We start from the raw sequence: 18,649 nt of genomic DNA on the forward strand, positions 1-18,649 counted from the left end.
CTATATTTATATAAGTGATTTACTATTTTTTATATCAAATGGTGATAATTTAACAAACGGTGATAATTGAGATAATTTCTTAAAATTTAATAAACTTGTTCGACTCACGTGCCTTATTAATTAGGTTGTCAAATGGTAGGCCAATATCTTGTCACATAGCAAACTAGTTCATGGCGTAGACCAAGGCAAAGTTTATGTCCACTCGTAGGCAGATTTTTTTTTTTTTTTTCTTTTTCTTTTCTTTTCTCCATCTCAAAATTTCTTCTACCAATATTTCTCATCAAAACGCACATGCAAAACACAAGATTTAAAAAAGAAAAATCTTTTCGAAGAGCCAGTGGTGACTAAAGCATTAGTTGTTCGTTGCACCGAACTCAAAATGGCTGGTCTGTTAGTCAGAAGTTATTACACTACAAACACATCTCTTAGACTATTCACGCAAATACCCTCATATTCTCACTACAACAACACAGTTCTGAAACGCTTTAGAAGTGGAAGGTTTAAGGTATCGCCACATTTTGGGTATAATTCAGAGAAAGGGAAACACTTTTGTGTGCAAAGTTGTAGCATCAGTAGTTCTTCAATCTCATCGCCTGAGGAAATTGGGGCCAAGGAAAGTGAATCAGAATCAGAATCATCATCATCATCTTCATCGGCGTGGTTGGTTGAGGACGATGCAAATCTCGATGTTAACGACGATCGTGGTGGTGAGAGAAATAATGAGAATGAGTATTTGGTGAATGATTTTGGATGGAAAGTAAGAAGATTGGCCAGCAATATTGAAGAGATTAGAAATGTTGCTTGGATTCAAGCTCAGGCTTTTCATGTACCCACTCTCTTCTTTGATGACTACTTTTTTAAGTTCTTTCAGGTCTGTTTTCTTCTTCTTCATCATTACCTTTTATGGGGTCTTTCTTCTTCCTTTCTTTATTTTATTTAATTTATTTTTAATTAATGGTATATATTTCAGGGTGAAGTGCTTGCTGGGCTGATTTATAAACTAAAAAACTCACCACCTAACAGGTACATTAAGGATTCTAATTTAAGTTGTTATTTTCCTTCATTTATAAACTAAAAAACTCACCACCTAACAGGTACATTAAGGATTCTAATTTAAGTTGTTATTTTCCTTCATACACCCCAAAAAAAAAAATATTCATAATCTTAGGTCTTTGTTACGGTTCATGATATTTTAGGAATTTATTACAGGAAAAACTATACCATTTTCAAAGTTAAAAAATATAGTCATGTCCGAATTTTATTTTATTTTACCTTGTTGGTAACAAACATATTTTTGAAATTTTGGATTATTTCCCTAATTTTAGACAAATCTTATTTATTTTATACGTTATTGATTTCAATTGACTATTTACCTAGCGCACTCTTTAATAAATTAATCAATGCTGATACAAATATTTTGAAAAATGCAAATAGGTATGCTTGTTTAGTTGCTGAACCAGAAACTAGTGATCTTACCCAAACAGAAGAAAAAGAACAAATTCTTGTGGGAGTTGTTGATGCAACGGCTTTGAGAGACCAAAATGTGCTTCAATATTTTCCACCTGATGCTGATGAATATCTCTACATCTCTGGGATTGCAGTTTCAGAAACTTTCAGGTTCTTTTTCATTTAATTTTTTATATATTTTTCTTCTCACTCAAGTGATTGATGATCACAATAAGCCTGCAATTTTTTGTTTTTAGGAGAAAGAAGATAGCAACAGTGTTGCTAAAAGCCTGTGACACGTTGTCAATTTCATGGGGATTTAAGTATCTCGTTCTCCGGGCCTACGAGGATGACCACGGGGCTCGAAAGCTCTACTCAAACGCAGGCTACAGAGTGGTCTCCGGCGACCCACCGTGGTTCACGACTTGGATCGGAAGAAAGAGACGAGTTCTCATGATCAAATATCCAAATGAATCTTCACATAGAGATTCTTATCAAATGAACTGATCATTAAGCTTGTTGTACAATGCAACTATTTTTTCCTTCTGTTTTTTTTTTTAACCTTCCATGCAATTCAAAGTCAAACTAACGTGCAGCAAAAGAAAGAAAGAAAGAATCTTTATTTCTGATATCATCTAAAAGTACAACAATTATACATGGTTAGCGTTTCTAATTGTTGTTCATTTGCAGAAATAAGTTAGGAGACACGGTTATGCACAAATGCCAGGTAACCAAAAAAGTGCTGGCAAAACTCTCTCTCTCTCTCTCTCAGCTCTAAATGATTTGTTCTAACAGAATTATGGGAGCAAACAAAAAAAAAAAAAACAAAAAAACGAAAAAAGAATACCCTACTTCCTTTTTTTTTTATTCTTTCCTTCCTCAACAAAATTACAATTTTCGTATGACTGTAAGATCCCGTGGATGAGGGAATGGGTTAGCCGTGCATTTCTTTCCGGAGAAATAATGGAATTTCTGTGCAAGTTTTTTCGGATACTAATTCATGAACTGTCGACAGTCTGGAGCTTTACACAAACAAGGGACTTTAAATTCATCGGGTTCATCCGGATCAAACAGGTAGTCATACCTGCCAAGTCAAATACCCGAAAAACGAAATCTCAACTCAAGAAAACTGATAAATATATGATGTGAAAAAGGGGAAAAATAAATATGTTACGTTAGTTCGTCGCCGGCAGCAACATTAGCCTTAGCAATAAGAACGATCCGACTTTCATCATCGCCAACGCTCATTATCCTCGCATAGCAGTTGGGCATGCACTGTGTATCAAAGTTGAACAAAATTTAAAATTAAGCATTAAATTTTAAAAAATTAAGATTATTAAGATTAACTTACAGAATGATTGATTAGGCGCGCTATGTTCCCTTTATCTGTAGCATCCACCACTACTTCTTCGCTGATCTTAAAGAGCTGTACCGTCAATGGGGTATCAAATCGATTAGATTGCTTACTTCTGAACTAAGCATGGTTTGAATAGCTTTCGATAAGCAAAGCAAAGGTGAGACTTACATAACAGTCCTTGCCTTCGAGTCTGTAACGTGCTTCCCTGAGATCCGCAATGCTACGCCTCACCTGCTCGCCCCGGTATTCAAGGACCTGCGCAAACACGCAAATGATTCTCATTCAAATTCTAAATGTTTGTATGTAACAATAGTAGAATCATATCGTATTTTCTCTATAATTACGCATACCATATCGCCTTCTTGAATAGTTTTACGAGCAAAGAGACCCCAGCCATGTATGCCCGATCTACCAAAGCAAACCCGACCATTTTCGGTTTTCTGTAGTCAAACACCAAATGAGAGTCAATACAAAGTGGGAGATTATATTACAAAGTAAATGGAAAGGGATAAATATTTTGCCTGCAAGTGGTAGAGTCGTTCTCTGAAAGACGAAAATGTTTTCGGCTCCTCAACAACGTGCTGAAATAATGGGATAAGAAGTGGGGGAAAATATAGCACTGTGAGCTTCGGAATGGTTGATAAGCAAACATTGTTCATCGGGCGAGATTTATTTTTATCAAGTCAAAGAAGCTTTACCATAAAAGGATTGAGACTTTCTATTGTTTCCAAGGGATGGCGGTAATGTCCTCTGACGCGGTGTATAACAGTTTCTTCTTCCGCTCTCTAAAAAACGAAGACAACGAATGAAATACTAAATCTCCATTATGTGATTGGTTCAGTTATGTGTTTTGCACACAACAGAGCCTAAATTTATTTACCGATTCTTGATCACTTGAAAAAATACGCATAATTAGACGAAATCGAAGAGGATTAACTACCTTCTTGTTATTGTTTGATCTTTTGTATATCCGACACCTTGCAGCAGATAATGACTCAGGCGGAGGAGTCTCATCTTCTGGAGTCTCTTCTATCTTTACTCTATTCGATGAGATTAACCTCGAACCGGACTTCTTTTTATTTTGGAGAAGGTTTTTCGCAGAAAAGACACCTGTCGGTGTCTGTATAATTAAGACCGTATCTGGATTTGGAGCCCTGTGCCATAAATAAAGTTATTATTTTATATTCATCAAATTGCATTACATCCAATGAATAGGAAGCAGGAGATTGGAAATTAGAAAGAAAAAAAAAAAAAAAAAAAAAAAAAAAAGTCAGACCTGTGATAAGCACAGTACGAAATCATTTTTGTGATCTGTCTGCCATTCTTTTCCAAGCAGTGCAGCTGCAATTTAACGAAGGAGAAAAAAGTTGGAAAAATGTATTTCAATCAGATAGTCAACACGGAGATCATCGCTATAGAGGACAAAGAGACAGTGAGTAGAATCTCACCTCCATTCGATACCCTGCCCTTGAGGCACACATTGCATGGTAATAAGTCGAACACTTGCAACATTGCATGCACGACCCGTGAATTTGCTTGCAAATTACACAAATCTGGAGTTCATTAAAAAAAAAAAAAAAATTAATTTGTATTAGCTACAATTTTCATCAATTTTACACGAAGGCAGTTTTGATAGGAGCGAAAATCGGACCTTGACAAAAGAATTAGAAGGAATACTTAAAATCCCAAGAGCAGGTTCCATCTTTTCATCACTTGCAAAAGCGACTTCTGGCCTAAACCAAGCACACGTGACGTGAACCCACAATGGTTCCACATCAGTTGGCTTTAGAGCACCACCTGAACATGATGACAATCCAACAGGGTAATCAGACCCAAGCTACTGAAGCGTGATTTAAAACTTCAAGCAGCTTTACATAAAACTTGGAATTTTCCATTTTTTTTTTTTCAAGAATGTGAACAAGATAAAATCATATCGAAACTTGCCTTTTACGGGGCAGAGACAGCAGTCTCTCTTAACTTCGGGCGTTTCGCATACTTTGCAAACCCATGAAGTAATATCCCGAACATTTCGTGCTCCGTAGCATTCTTGATGAACAGCTATCTGGCATCTGATGATATAACACATATATTCTTAGCACAAATCTTCACGCCATAAAAAGTGATAAAAACGGGTTTAAATAATGGAAACAAGAAGAAGTGCTTAGATAATGAGCAGTGTCGTAATACCTAATGCAGATGATGATCTTATTGTAGTCCCAGTCCTCTACCCATCGACACACGGCACATCGTTCAGTCGTCCACTTGGCATGAACAGCTTCGTACTTCTCTGATATTGCAATTAATACAAAGCCATCGGCCTCAACAAACACATTTTATTGCTGGAATCGTTTTATTTAAACAAGTACATAAAATGGCAATATTTATACCTTGCAGAAAGGCAAGCAACTTCTTCTTCCGTTCTTTAATGGAAAGTTTTCTAGGAGTCTTAACAGATACAAGAGCACTTTCATGATATTCGGCAAGCTGCAACATCTGTAAAATCAAATAACGTTGCGTTTTAAAACTGAAATTTGGAGGCAAAAAAAAAAGGCTATTCATTTATTTCTCAATATATCAGCATAGAGGGGAAAAAAAAAATTGTTTTAGAAGAAAAGCCGAGCACGAACCCATTGTTCTAGTGTCGACATAGAACCTTTTACCCTGACACTGGTTTTCCAGTTTCGTGACTTGGAACCAGTGTGTCGCTCCCATTCACTAAGTTGGTGTTTTTCCGACCCACAGTACCCACATTTGCAAACAACTCTGGAAAAAGGAAAATAAGAGAAGAAGAAAATAAGTTAGACCATAAATAACATAATATAGATAGAAAATATTATGACTTCTGTATTTAAAGAGAAGAAGGAAATAATAACTCATTTTAAAATTATGTCTCCACTAAAGGACCAACAATCGGAATTAATGCTTACAAGTGAAGGCTGGGAAAATATGTTCCTTCCACACCGCTGCAGACAACGGTAACCTTGTTAGGCAGAACCAATTGGCCATTGCCTTTATTCCATCTGCATAGAAAACCTTAATCATTTAGATGACGTGGATATAGACAATATTTATTCACACAGTAATATAGATAGATAGTTATATAAAAAATAAAGAAAAATATCGCATTAATTGTATAGCTAATTAAAAAAAAAATAAGAGTAAAAAAATTGTTTGTTCTCAGACTTACTTGACTCTTGGTTTTCCTCTTTCTGAATCTGATAATTCAAAATTAAACTTGGCTTTGCAAGGTGGGCAGAAATATTCAGTGCCTCCCAGGTTCTTCAAAAATGAACAATTGATTAAAGCATTATGAGTGTGAAATGTTTCATTATATTTCTCATATTACGCAGACAAATAAGAATTAATAATAGATCCTCAAATGAACAAACCTTAAACAGGTTGCTTGAAATTTTATCACATTCAGCATGAACCCATACTTTACAACCATCACACCGAACCTGTTCAAAAGAAGACATTATTAACAGAGTTCAGAGGCAGCAATAGAACTAGGAACAAACATTCGAGTTTTTAGGGCCTCCCTTACCCAACTTCCACTGTCCGAATGGTTCCAGATTTTCTTGCATATGCCACAGAAATGGTTCAACTTCATTAACTGTGACAAGATAACACAACTCCCATATCAAGAGTACAATAAATACAAAGAAAAAATTATACAAAATAGCCATTTGGAACGGACTGACTAGAAAAATAGCAAAGGTTTCAAAAATTTAACAAAATAGCCAAAGTTACAGTTACCACGTCCTAGTTTTTTTTTACACTATCAGTAAAAATATTGACATTCTGTACAGAAGCAATTCACCTGGTACCTGTAACGTTAGGCTCTTTTTTAACAAACCTTGGCTATTTAGCTACAACACCCATAAATAAATGGCACACATAAAGCGAGAAACGAGATCGGTAGAGCAAGTAATACAAACCCTAGCACAAGTTTTGCACATAAATTGGCAAGACGTAGCGGAAACCTTCATCTTTTTTGTCATCTTGAGAGGAAGGCTCGTATTGCAGCCTTCACAAGGTCGAGTATCTTTCCTATTTTCAAACCGCTCCTGCGTAGAGTTTCCAATTCAACCGTCAATAAAAAAAAAAAAAAAAAAAAAAAAAGTCGTCGAAAGAAACTGATTGTCACGTCTAGCAAGCAAGAGATCATTTTTCACCAATCTACAGAAAGAACTTTGCCTGGTTCAGAAAGTAAGAATCGAGATCCCGGTTGATGGAACCAGAAGCCTCGTGAGTTCCTCGGAGAGCGGATTCCTCGTAAGTCAGGTTTCCAGCGGCCATGTTTATGTCCGCGATCAATTTCTCCGTAAACCCTTGTTCCGCCAAAAACGCCTCTTCTATGGCCATTTGAAAATCACAGGGACCACAGTCATCCAATACCCCAGACTGATTCTGAAATCTATGCATGCACACAAAAAAATACATAACCAAACCCCCAAAATAGGAAAGAAAAAATTAATTTCCAAATGGCAATTAAGATTAACTACACACCTGTCCACATTATCCATAAATGGGAAAATGTTGCCTCTTCTAACCCACGCATAATCCTGCTCAATCATTACCATTCCATAAAGACAAGCAATATATATATAACCAATTTGAAGAACAACGCTCAATATATAATCATTTTACCCTTTGATTTTGGTTCCCGGAGTATCCAAAAAACATGACGCAAGCTGCGTCGGAGATGCAAGCTCGCAGGACGAGCTCCGGCGCCTGAGTCATCGGGTCGATCACGATGGCCGGCCAAAACGGCTCCTTCTTCCCCGCCTTGGACCACACGATGTCACCGGAATAAAAATCCTCCGGCCCGAAAAGCCCGTCCTCGTTCCTCTCCACCTTCTGATGCTCTTGCACAGGCGCGAGAGATCTCCGAGAAGAAGAGCTCGAGTACTTCTTCATGTACAAATTCTTGACCGTGCTCAATCTTCCTTCGATCTCTTCCTCTTCTTCTTCTTCTTCTTCATCTTCTTCTTCTTCGTCCTCCTCTTCTTCGTACTTAAACCCATTTCGGTGATAGGCATTCTTCGCCTTCTTCATCGTCTGAGTTTGGCCAAAGCTTTTGAGCGTCTTAAAGCTGGTGATCTTCTCTTTCTTACATTCTAAGTAACTCTCGTCGTCGACATCATCGGCCTTGCTTTCTTTCCTCCAATTCTCGATGACGGAGTCGTTGAACCGAGAAGGAAGAACCTGAACCCGGCCACGAGAAGTCCTCACCAGCGGAGGCCTCGTCGCCTCGGCCTTCCCACGCGCCGCCGCAGCCGCCTCCGCCGCGGCGGCGACGGAGCTCCTTCCGTTCGGCCTCAGCTCCCCGGCCTCCGGCGAGAAAGAGACCTCGGAGTTGTTGCACCACGAAGCGGTGAAGTCTTTCTCCGCCGCGAAAGCCTTCTCCGCCGCGGCGGAGCTCAGAACCAGTCCGTGGAGGCTCACCGGGATTATCCCCGCCGCGACCTCGCCGAGGAGATTGAGAGGGTAATAGCCGCCATTGAAAGCCTTCCTCTTCTTCCTGGCCACGGACCTCTCGTCCTCGTCTCCGACCGACGAACCGCCGCCGCGAGGTTTGCACCGCTTCAGCCTCGGCATTTCGGTCTTCAGATTCCTCTTGATTATCATCTTCGCTTTTCCGGTAACGAAAACGAACAAACGATTACCTTCCCTTTTCTCTCCCTCCGCAGAATCTCAGCCTCGCGTGGTGTCGGAAACCATAGCGCCAGGGAAATTCCACATCATAGCCCTCGAATTCGGACGCAGAGCAGGTAAAACCCTAATTTATCCAGATACTGGAAAAGAAAGGGAAAAAAAACAGAGCAATTAAGAAGACGAAGAAAGACGAGAGAGAGAGACTTGAAAGAGGAAGCTCAATGTCACAGAATTCAAACTGAGAAGAAAAGATCGGAAACGCAGAAGAAGCTAGAGAGAGAAAGTTGAAGATAGAAGGAGATAGGTAGAGAGAGAAACAGAGATCTGTTTTGTTAGTGAATAAATATGTTATAATTGTTTTTCTCAATTACAATTACGTATATATCTTTCTAATTGCTTCTTCTTCTTCAAAAATCAGAACTCAATAGAATTTTTTTTTAAATTTACTTAGAGAGTATAGTGAAAACCGAGAAAGAGGAGAGAGAAAGGAATGGGTCGGTATTATCTGTGGTATTTTAGAGAGAGAGTGTGAATTGGAGATTTGGAGATTTGGTCGTGGTGGTCTCTCTGATTATCAATGGGCTTTTTTTCTTTCTTTTGGGTCTGCAATTTTTTCCTCTTTTTTTTTTTTTTTTTTGAAAACCTTACTTATTATTCATATTTCATACTCAAAATCGTTACTATGGCTTCAAAAAAATTGTTAGTCATTCACTTGAAAATTTCGAAGGTTACATGCTAAGTCACGAATATTGTCTATGGTCATTTTTATTTTTGGGTCTCTGATTATGGTGAGTCAAGTGCTCTATGTGAGTTTTGTTAATTTGTGTCTTACTTCAATTTTGGGTACAATTTCAGATAATTTCGTGTTTTCAGTCAGATGATGAGGTTTTTTTTTTTTTGGGCCTTTCTCTATCTTACTCTGTAGGTGGTGTTCTTTTGTTGTGTGTTGATGGTTTTTGAAGCTCTGAAAAATACATATATATAGGTTTTCTTCGTCAATTATTTTCATGTAATACCTTTTTCCCAAAGTTATTGGAAGGGTATTTTAGTAGTTTCTCTTTCTCATGGATCTTAATTATCTTCCTCACAGAAAAAGATAAAAGAATCTGCAAATTTTTGAAAAAATTAAATATGAAATTTCGTTATGTTAATTAATTTGGGGTAATTTTACCTTGTGGGTTGGTTAAAGGTTTGATCTTTGGCAGACCCAAAGACTAAAAGGTTCAATCTTTGCTTGTTTTGTATTTTAGTATATTTTCCCTGTTTTCTTTTCTTGTTGTTAGTTGTAACGTTTATGGGTGGTCGCTGAGGCCCAATCTAGGTTGTTGATTTTTTTTTTTTTTTTTTTAAGTTATCATCTTTGTGTTGGTCCGAGACTCTGAAATTGAAGATTGAGCGAGAATCAACTGAAGGAAAAAGCAAATTGCATCGACTTTGAGAAATAGGTTTTCTTTGAGCTATTGGACTGAATTTATATTGCAGACATATCATCACTGAGTTTTCTATGTCCGGTCGGTGGTGTGTCATCTTGGCATGGAATTTTTTATTATTTTTTTTCACCAAAGTTTTTAAGTATGTTTTTCCGTTTTAGGTAGGCTTCAAATTTATGATTTCATAATGGGTCCACAAAAGTACTTTTTAGTTATTTATTGGCTAATTTAACTAAATAGCCAATTTAACTCTCTATATTGAGCTCATTAGGTATTATAGTTAGCAAAATGAGAAAATAAACACTCCAACCATGTCCATAATGGCTCTCTATCTCAATTCTTAATATTAATATAATCATATTACTTTATTATATTATTGTATCGTTATATTTTTTTTTTCCAACAACTCTTTTTTTTAATATTAAAATAATGAAGGTTATCTATAGTAGAGAGTGTGGCAGAGGTGAGATGTAAAAAAAATGACTATAAAAAGTAGCTAAAATATATAGAACACCATTGGAGATGCTCTAAGATGATTCCAAAAAAGGCCTTGACAAATATCCGGTAGCAAATGGCGGCTAAGCAAGTACGATGAGGATTACCTTGGAATGTGAATGGGTCCCTATGAGTTTTAATAAATTTCGTCTAATAAGTTAAATGTAATTTTAATTATAAAAATTATTGCAAAGTTATTTTGCTAACAGGATGAAGCTGCTTCTCAAGGATTTTACTAGTTCCTATCAATCCGCCTTTGTTCCGAGGCATTGGATATCGGAAAAATTCCGTGTTGGCTCAAGAAACAATGCTGACTATCAAGACGAAGTAAGGAAAATGGAGACTTATCGGCATTGGAAGTCCATTGTCGATGTTCAAACCGAATCTTGGTATTCGTCAAGGAGACCCTTAATTATGTCGTCATACATCTTCCTTTTTCTCCGAATAGGTACTCTCGAGGCTGTTGTGTAAGGTATAACAAGACACGAAATTGCACGGAATTACGGCACCCCAGTCATGCCCATTGTGTTCACCACCTCATGTTTACGGACGACACTTTCTCGTTTGCTCGAGCCTCGATCAAACGAGCAAAGGTCCTTTTGGGGTTGTTTGGAGAAATTCGCGAAATGGTTCGGGACAAGCGATTTGACTTTGGAAAAATCGAGTGTAGTGTTCTCCGAGAAGAGAAGAAATCACCTTCGAGTTCTCGGGATGAAGACTCTCGAGAGGAAGGAGAGATATCTCGGCAATCCCTTATTTTTCTCGAGAAGCCGAAAGTGCGGGATATTAGTTTTTTTTTTTTTTTTTTTTTAACGTAGGGGATCGAACAAAGGCTCGCTAGTTGGGAAAAGCAAGCTCTTGTCTCATGCTGGAAGAACTACGTTGGCGGTGATCACGAGTTGAGAGGAAATATGCAAACCGAAGCGATGTGGAGTTCGGCGGGCCCGTGACGTTAATAATGGTATTATCACTCATGATAACGCACTGTGGTGCCTTGTTTCGAGGGCTAAATATGGTATTACATGGATGATGCTCTTATTAGCGTGTGTATATATATTAGTCATTATTATTATTATTGTATTTATGATTATTTTCCTTTTCATTTATTTCATTTTTGTTGTATTAGGGTTATATATTACACAGACTATTCTATTTCTTTACTATGCAATTCATTATTCAGACTATTCTATTTCTTTGCTTCACAAGGGTGCCCAAGTTTGAGTTGGGACGGGGAAATGAAGCGAATATATGAGACTCGAAATGGATCCCAGGGATCGACTAATGTGCTCAATGAAGCTCCATTCAATCCTTTTCGCGGCTCGCAGTTCCCCGGGGACACGAATGTGGGAAAAGGGATTAATTCGACAAATTTTCAGAGATGACAATGTGGAGGGAATTTTGAAAAGCACTCTCACTCCGTGGATAATCTCATTTGGAAGGGAAGTCGATGGAAGTTATTCTTTTGGAATGTACACAAAAAAAAAAAAAAAAAAATGTCTCTTCATGGGTGAAATTTTGAGAGATTTTCCCTCTCAAAGGGCCTAGTCTGATGTTGTTATTGGAGCGTGCAAAATGGGCAACCATGCAAGGGTGGAAAAAGCTATGGCTCTAGTCTGATGCCAAGACAATTGTCGATGGTTTTTCGGGTGAAAAATCAGTGTCCCCACTATATACAAGTTGACAGGAAAGATAAGAGAATTGCAGAGATTTTATTTCTTGTGCTTGATAATTGAAATTTGAAATTTAATTTGGATTCATAGAAGCTTTTAATCAAGTGGCTCACTTAATCTGTAGGTGGGCTGCAAAAATTCTATGGTTTGGAACCTTATCATTTTTTATTATGATACAAAGCATGTTTATGTTACTGATTTAGATAATTTTTTTTTTTTTTTTTTGTACATAATGTCTAGTTTATTGTATAAAAAATTATCTAAGGTCGGACCGAATCATAATATGAACCGTACTATCTATTTCATTATTTAGCTGATACGATCTTAATTTTTCAAACCACTTAAAATAAGACCGATCTAGTTAGAAGACCAGTTTGAAATCGGACCTAGTCATGCACACCTGTAATTGCAAATCTTAGCATTTTTAAACAAAAATTATAAACATCACCGGTCAACGTTTCGAATGGTATATCATTAATTAAATAAGAAAACAAATGTAATCCAAACGTTTGTGTACTTGATGCAAAACCTATCAAGAATCTGCTCGCTCTCATACTTCTATATCTTCTATCATGTGAAAACGTTTAGTACTTATTATAGCTTCGAGATCTCTACACAAAGCTATTATTTTACAAGTCACCAAACTTTTTTTTGTGGTAGGACGAGTGTATTTAATTTTAAAGAGGAATGTAAAAGCGAATTTAATGTGTTGAAAACCAAAAAAGAACAAGTAAAGAATATTCCATTTCCATTCAAAAGGTGCAAAGCGAATCATTCTATTAGTTCGGAATCAAACTTAGGAAGCCATGGAACGAACTCAAACAATGCATTTAATAACATCAATATTCAGACATATTATTATAATATGAACAAAGTACATGTCAACCCCTCTTGGTTTATTTATGTGTAATATATTAGGAAACACCCTATTTACAAAACTCTACAAGAAGCCCATTTACAAGAGGAGTTTAATTACTATCTTATTAGAACATAAATAGTAAGGGCTTATTAGACAAACAAGATTTTAATCCGAATAACTAAACACTCATTCCTAGCTACCTAGCCCATCTTCTTCTTCTTCTTCTTCTTCTTCTTCTTCTTCATCATCATCATCATCATCGTAATCTTCTTCTTCTTCTTCTTCTTCTTCTTCTTCTTCTTCTGCTGATTTTTCATGTCAAAAGTCAATGCTTTTTTTTTTCCCCATCAGAGTACTCTTATTCGGTCCTCGCAAACCGTCCCCGGATCCTCGGTTGGCTATCAGCAAGAGCCTTCCTACAAGCATACTGCAAAACAAATAAATAGATGTGTTAGAAATCAATGACTATAAAACACTAGAACACTTAAAAACAAGAACACGCGAATATATATTATGCGGAAAACCCAAGACGAGAAAAATCACGGGCAGACGAGAGAAATCAAGTACGTCGAAAAATAGGCTACAACCCTATGCTTGGACTAAAAAAAAAAAAAAAAAAAAAAAAAACTGTAAAGGTTGGTACTTTGTCATCGGCTCAGCTCCTCGATCCACAACTACGTTCCGTGAATATTGACCAAAGCCCATTCGGGTCACCAAAGCTCTCACTAAATAAATCAAATCGACAAGGCGACTTAACTAGCTTTACCTTGATCTTCCTGCCAAAGTTCCTCTTGCTCTTCTTGGTCCTGTACCGGGAAAGCTGTTCCTTTCGCTCCCTGGAGATGCTTTTCCCGATCACCATCGTCGACGGACGCGGAGACTTGACCGCCGAGCTCCCATTCGCATCGCCATTGCCGCTCCCGAGAGTCTGTCATGGAAATTTTTTCAGAATCAAACGTTTCTCAGCCCCGATATCCACTTCTCAACTCTCTCTCTCTCTCTCTCGCAAAATTTTACCTTTATGTCCCCCTCGCTGAACGCCCTCCTCATCCGCGCGGAAAGGTCCATAAGGCCCTCCTCATCTTCCTCCGGCAGCGGGGCCGTCAAGGCGGGCCCGCCGTGTTGGTGGTGGCGGTGATAAGCCCAGTCCATGGAGCTCAGGCACTCGGAGCTCACGCTCTTCTGGAACGGACTCGCCTCGTCGAGGCTCGTGGCCGGGGCTGCGATCTCGAGCGGCTCGTAGAGAGGGATCTCCATCGCGGCCTGCTCGAGCAAGTCCTTCTCGCACTCGTACAGAACCTCGTTCAAGAGCTGATCGTCCGCTTCTCGGGACGACATCATCGCCTCCCCCGATGACATCATCATCGGCTCGTTGTTGTCGATCATGATCGCCTCCAGAGCCTTGAACAGGTCTCCTTCCCCTCCCAGATCGTACTCCGAGATCATCGAAGAACCCGGCGACACAAGGTTGCTCTGAAAAGATTATTATTATGAAAAGAGAGAAGAAAATGAAATGAGTTAGATTTTCGCATAATATAAGGAGACTTGAGATCAATGGAAAGCGTTTTTGGGTTAGATTTTGCTTTTTAGAAGCAGCCATTATCAGATACACAAAGAAAGCACCATAACCACCACTGAGTTCTCTTTTGAATCGGATTTCTTGAAAGGAAACCCATTTTAGGCCAAGAATGACTTTGTTTGAGCAAAACCAGTGGCATGGAAAGTCTCTTGGGGTTTTTCCATTTTCAACAAAAACTTACCTTAAATTGCCATGGTATACAATCCAACAGAACTAACTTCTTCTTTTTCCCCTCCAACTTTAATTTCTTGTTGCCCAACTTTAATTTTTCCCCAAACCCCCCAAAAAGATAGAACTTTATTTTACTGATAAGATATAGCTTTTTATTTTAGTGCGGTGGATAAAAAATATCTATATATTTTTTTAAAAAATAACAGCATCAACAACTTCGGAGTTCAGATTAGAAGTACAGAAATTAGAAGTACAGAAATTAGAAGATAGATTATTGAACACGTATTGGTGGCAAAAGAAAGAGATATTTTTTTTTTTTTTTTTATATTTCACTTGTACTGCTTTTCTTCTTTTTCCTTTTCAATCCTTTTCCAGATCCAGCAACAAAAGCTATCTCCAGCTGTTTCTATTTTCCACCTTGACAAAAGAGAAATTTATAGTGGAAAGAAAGAACAAATAGAAATTTCCACTTTGTTCATCTTTTGAATTATCATTTTTAACTAACCTAAATAAAAAATAAATAAAAAAACAACAAAAGATTTCATCTTTGAAATCCATTTCACTTCTAAATGGTGTTCATCGAGAGAGGAATTTGCATATCCGAGTAAAATAAGTTCAAATAAAACCAACTAAGAACCATGCAAATCGAGAGAGAGAGAGAGAGAGAGAGAGAGATATACTATTAAAGCATTGGACCTCTGGGCTCTGCACAAATCCTCATATTGTTGAACATCTTGAGCGTAATTCTGAAAACAAGGAAACAAAAGCCCTGTTTCTGCATACATTTCCTAAAGATCACACCTTTACTCTGAATCCTTCAGCTTTTTTTTTTTTTTTTTTTATGTTATCAACTTTGCCCAAGAACTGAGTGTACACTGAAAACAGAGCAGACAGAGAACTCCAAATGGAGAGAAGCGATTGGCTTCGATGGTGGTTTAGGGCCTCGCTATGAAAGAGAGTATTTATATGCATAAAATAATTGATGATGCTAGTGGGTAAATAAAAAAATTTCAGTGATGATGTCATATAATATGGACAAAATAAGATGAGAGAGGACGTTATTGCTTTTGTAATGCTTTGTCCCATGTCTCTTGTCATTCTCATTACTATATTCACTTTATTATTTTCGAGAGTTTTTATATGATTATTTGTAGATGTTGTCATTTATTTATTAGTATTGGAATATCTCATACATGGTTGGGGTTTTATTTCTCACTGGTTGTCAGTCTAATTTTGTTGGACATGCTTTCATTTTTAATATATCAAAATTTTAACATACTTCAGTTAATTTATTGTCGTTTTCACGCGCGAGTGGTGGCGCGTGTACATATATTCTTCCTAAGTTGTCCAGATCCAATGAACGCGAAGACACAAACAAAGTTCTGAAGTGCGAGTTTTTTTGTTGTGTTAGACTCTTTTTTTTTTAGGGACGCTATTTGTCCCGATTCACGAGTGGGAACGATCCACTCGTGAGTTGACACGTGGCAGTTAGTGGTCACGTGTCAACTCACGAGTGTATCGTTCTCCACTCGTGAATCGGGACAAAAATCATTTCGCTTTTTTTTTTTCTTTTTTCTTTTTTTGCCTAAGAAAAGTATTCTTCAAAACCATCTTCAACAACCACCTTACACAGCAACATTCACCTTAGTGTATTTCATATTGGAATTTTTATTTCTTTTAAGTAAATATGTAACTTTCAATTATATTAAAACAATACATAAAAATATAATGGATTTAAATTATATGGAAATAATAAGAAAATGACCCATTCAATTTATTTTTAATACTCTGCCAAATCTCCTGAAATCAAAGTCGATAGTTTCGTTAGAAAATTCCCACAATCAACATGACCCGAAAGATAAAATATAATATATTTTGAATATATGCATTATATAATTCATAAACAAGAAATCTACACTTAGTAATAAGTTAGTCGAACGAAGAATTCATTTGACCTTCACTTAATAATATAGCAGTATCAACTAATAATCCTTCTGATTCCAACTATACTTATGACGAGTCTCCTTGATCCAGCTTTGTGCTTAATACCATACCCTCTATTTTCTCAAAGATCACTGCATAAACTTACTTGGGAGTTTATTCCATTTGGCGAATTGAACTCGTGCAAAAGAAGCTTCATTCGAAATCATTCATACATTTTCACGATGATCGTGTCTTGTCCGCCTAAAGTCGTACACATCATCACAATCCTCGACTTCCTTTCTCTGTGATCCTTACAAAATTTTGTCGATGACCACCTTAGAAAATCTTAGTCTACTATTGCCTCAACCGTCAAACCTTCGCGCTCCCAAGATTCTCGATCAAAAGATACAATTAGCTAGAGGGTGGGAATCGATTCAACTTCTCGTAGATATCTTCTTGCCAATTTGCAGTGACACATAGTCAGTGACGGAGCCAGCTAAGGCCCAGGGGGGGCTTAAGCCCCACACAAATTTGTTTTTTTTGCACTTTTTGCCCATTTTAAAAAAAATTACATTTTTTTCCCTTGAAAATTTATAATTTTGGCCCAATTTTTATAAATTTTTTACAATCAAGCCCCCCCTGAAATTTTTTTTTCAAATTAGCCCCCCCTGATGGGCTTTTCTGGCTCCGTCACTGCACATAGTTGTTCACTTTAGTAAAATATACGTGTATACAAGGACGAAGCCAATTTGTAGTGACACATAGTCTTTCATATATATATATATATATATATATATTTCACTTTTTGTCCATTTTTTCATTTTTTATTTTTTTATACATTTTTACCTTACAAATTTGCCCCATCTATTTTTTTTTTTTTTTTTTTTTTTTTTTGTATATTAACCCTCCCTATTCTATGTTGAGATGAAGATTTGCTATCTTGGTTTAGTTGCTTGTGCCTTACGCCAAGTTAGTAGAGTCTTTTTCTTTTTCTTCTTCCTATGTACTGACCGTCGTTTACCTTTAGGTAAACGACATGTTTTATCTTTTAACTTTTTAGGTCCCAAACGGCGATATTTCATCTATAGTTGACGAAAGTCGTTAAGTCAATGTATGTATATTTTATTTTCCCTTCTTTGTTTAATCAATAAAAAAAGTATTATTTAGAAATTCAATTCTCTTTTCTTTTTTTCTTGGTTTCTCTGTTCTCTCGGCGATGCTCCGTCGTAAAAGTCTAGGTTCTTGGCTTCATCTTGTATATATATACTTATATATTAATGTTGACAAATTAAATTAATATCTAATTGGTTATTATTTTATTATCATTTCAGAAGAATACTTCCTTTATCTCTCTCATTTATCATTCTCTTTCGTCACGGGATAACAAATCTTTATCAATGTTTCGGACAACAATTTTTGACAAACTTGATATCTACGTGTTAAAGCCTACTTTTTTCGACGGGGTACATCTTATAAAAACGATTTTCTGTAATTATAAATGCTATATTATGTATAAAGATAAATTTGGCTGAATCTATGTCATTAAACATGAAATTGGGATTATGAGGTGCATGTGACATATATCTTAAAAGTTGTATCTTCCGAGAAAAACACCATCAAGAAAAATATGTCTCTATTTTCCTCTATCAAAGAACATCGACCTAAGACAAGTGTATAGAGTTCAATAACAAATTTTAATCTAATACGTGAATTTTGAGACAATTATTTATATATTTTGTCACATGTTTCAAATTGATTGTAGCGCCATATTCTAGATTACAGTTGTTCTTTCAATACTTTTCAAGTTTGACGTTGTTCTTTGTCGCGGTTGTGTTTCAGCGGTGTACTATTGCATCGTGTTTTAGTTATGTATCAAAATAATGTATGTGTCGACATCATTTATCACGCATATGCGGTTTATAATATATAAGTAAATTGATATTATATCGCAGTTAAGAAAGAAAAAAAAAATAATGAAGATCTAATCAAAATAAATAAATAAAACTTCGTCATTAATTTTGCAACAATTAAAAAATATATCAAAAAACTAGTTTTATATAG

The 18,649-nt window shown here is 36.7% G+C and overlaps 3 protein-coding genes across 4 annotated transcripts; 1 reads left to right on the forward strand and 2 right to left on the reverse strand.

Moving 5' to 3' along the window:
• The first annotated feature begins 172 nt into the window (after positions 1-172).
• Positions 173-2,115, forward strand: LOC149380375 (Acyl-CoA N-acyltransferases (NAT) superfamily protein). Its single transcript, XM_089602489.1, has 4 exons — positions 173-871; positions 971-1,023; positions 1,435-1,617; positions 1,704-2,115. The coding sequence occupies exons 1-4, from the start codon at positions 380-382 to the stop codon at positions 1,951-1,953; spliced, it is 978 nt and encodes a 325-aa protein (XP_089458615.1). The 5' UTR covers positions 173-379; the 3' UTR covers positions 1,954-2,115.
• On the reverse strand, positions 2,038-9,083 carry SDG29 (SET domain group 29). Of its 2 annotated transcripts, none has more exons than XM_089602488.1 (23): positions 7,454-9,083; positions 7,313-7,368; positions 7,001-7,220; positions 6,787-6,870; positions 6,348-6,416; positions 6,193-6,261; positions 5,991-6,082; positions 5,731-5,823; positions 5,431-5,566; positions 5,191-5,296; positions 4,991-5,090; positions 4,748-4,872; positions 4,455-4,600; positions 4,252-4,356; positions 4,080-4,144; positions 3,744-3,957; positions 3,502-3,588; positions 3,325-3,384; positions 3,154-3,243; positions 2,972-3,058; positions 2,798-2,872; positions 2,621-2,721; positions 2,038-2,530 (listed from the first exon to the last, which is right to left on the reverse strand). In XM_089602488.1, exons 1-23 carry the CDS (start codon positions 8,432-8,434, stop codon positions 2,440-2,442), a joined length of 3,252 nt encoding a protein of 1,083 aa, XP_089458614.1. In that variant the 5' UTR covers positions 8,435-9,083; the 3' UTR covers positions 2,038-2,439. The 2 variants fall into 2 exon arrangements, with proteins under 2 accessions (XP_089458614.1, XP_089458613.1); XM_089602487.1 differs by having other exon boundaries at positions 6,742-6,870; positions 7,454-9,082.
• A 3,782-nt stretch (positions 9,084-12,865) lies between these two features.
• Positions 12,866-15,614, reverse strand: LOC149380377 (CCT motif family protein). Its single transcript, XM_089604350.1, has 4 exons — positions 15,346-15,614; positions 13,933-14,388; positions 13,682-13,843; positions 12,866-13,342 (listed from the first exon to the last, which is right to left on the reverse strand). Exons 1-4 carry the CDS (start codon positions 15,448-15,450, stop codon positions 13,274-13,276), a joined length of 792 nt encoding a protein of 263 aa, XP_089460476.1. The 5' UTR covers positions 15,451-15,614; the 3' UTR covers positions 12,866-13,273.
• Between the last annotated feature and the right edge of the window lie 3,035 nt (positions 15,615-18,649).

Source organism: Urtica dioica, chromosome 12 (assembly GCF_054948205.1).
Source record: "Urtica dioica subsp. dioica isolate 48M chromosome 12, U.dioica_male_clone48M_v1_H2, whole genome shotgun sequence".
Taxonomy (NCBI): domain Eukaryota; kingdom Viridiplantae; phylum Streptophyta; class Magnoliopsida; order Rosales; family Urticaceae; genus Urtica; species Urtica dioica.

Coding starts and splice junctions, on each gene's coding strand:
- LOC149380375 (XM_089602489.1), top strand. CDS start 380: ATGGCTGGTCTGTTAGTCAGAAGTTATTACACTACAAACACATCTCTT. Junction 1,024..1,434: donor AAAAACTCACCACCTAACAG/GTACATTAAGGA, acceptor AAATGCAAATAG/GTATGCTTGTTTAGTTGCTG. Junction 1,618..1,703: donor GCAGTTTCAGAAACTTTCAG/GTTCTTTTTCAT, acceptor TTTTGTTTTTAG/GAGAAAGAAGATAGCAACAG.
- SDG29 (XM_089602487.1), bottom strand. CDS start 8,434: ATGATAATCAAGAGGAATCTGAAGACCGAAATGCCGAGGCTGAAGCGG. Junction 5,091..5,190: donor GTTGCTTGCCTTTCTGCAAG/GTATAAATATTG, acceptor TTGCAATATCAG/AGAAGTACGAAGCTGTTCAT. Junction 3,589..3,743: donor GATCAAACAATAACAAGAAG/GTAGTTAATCCT, acceptor TTCGTTTTTTAG/AGAGCGGAAGAAGAAACTGT.
- LOC149380377 (XM_089604350.1), bottom strand. CDS start 15,450: ATGTATGCAGAAACAGGGCTTTTGTTTCCTTGTTTTCAGAATTACGCT. Junction 14,389..15,345: donor AGAGGTCCAATGCTTTAATA/GTATATCTCTCT, acceptor TAATCTTTTCAG/AGCAACCTTGTGTCGCCGGG. Junction 13,343..13,681: donor ACTTTGGCAGGAAGATCAAG/GTAAAGCTAGTT, acceptor TTTGTTTTGCAG/TATGCTTGTAGGAAGGCTCT.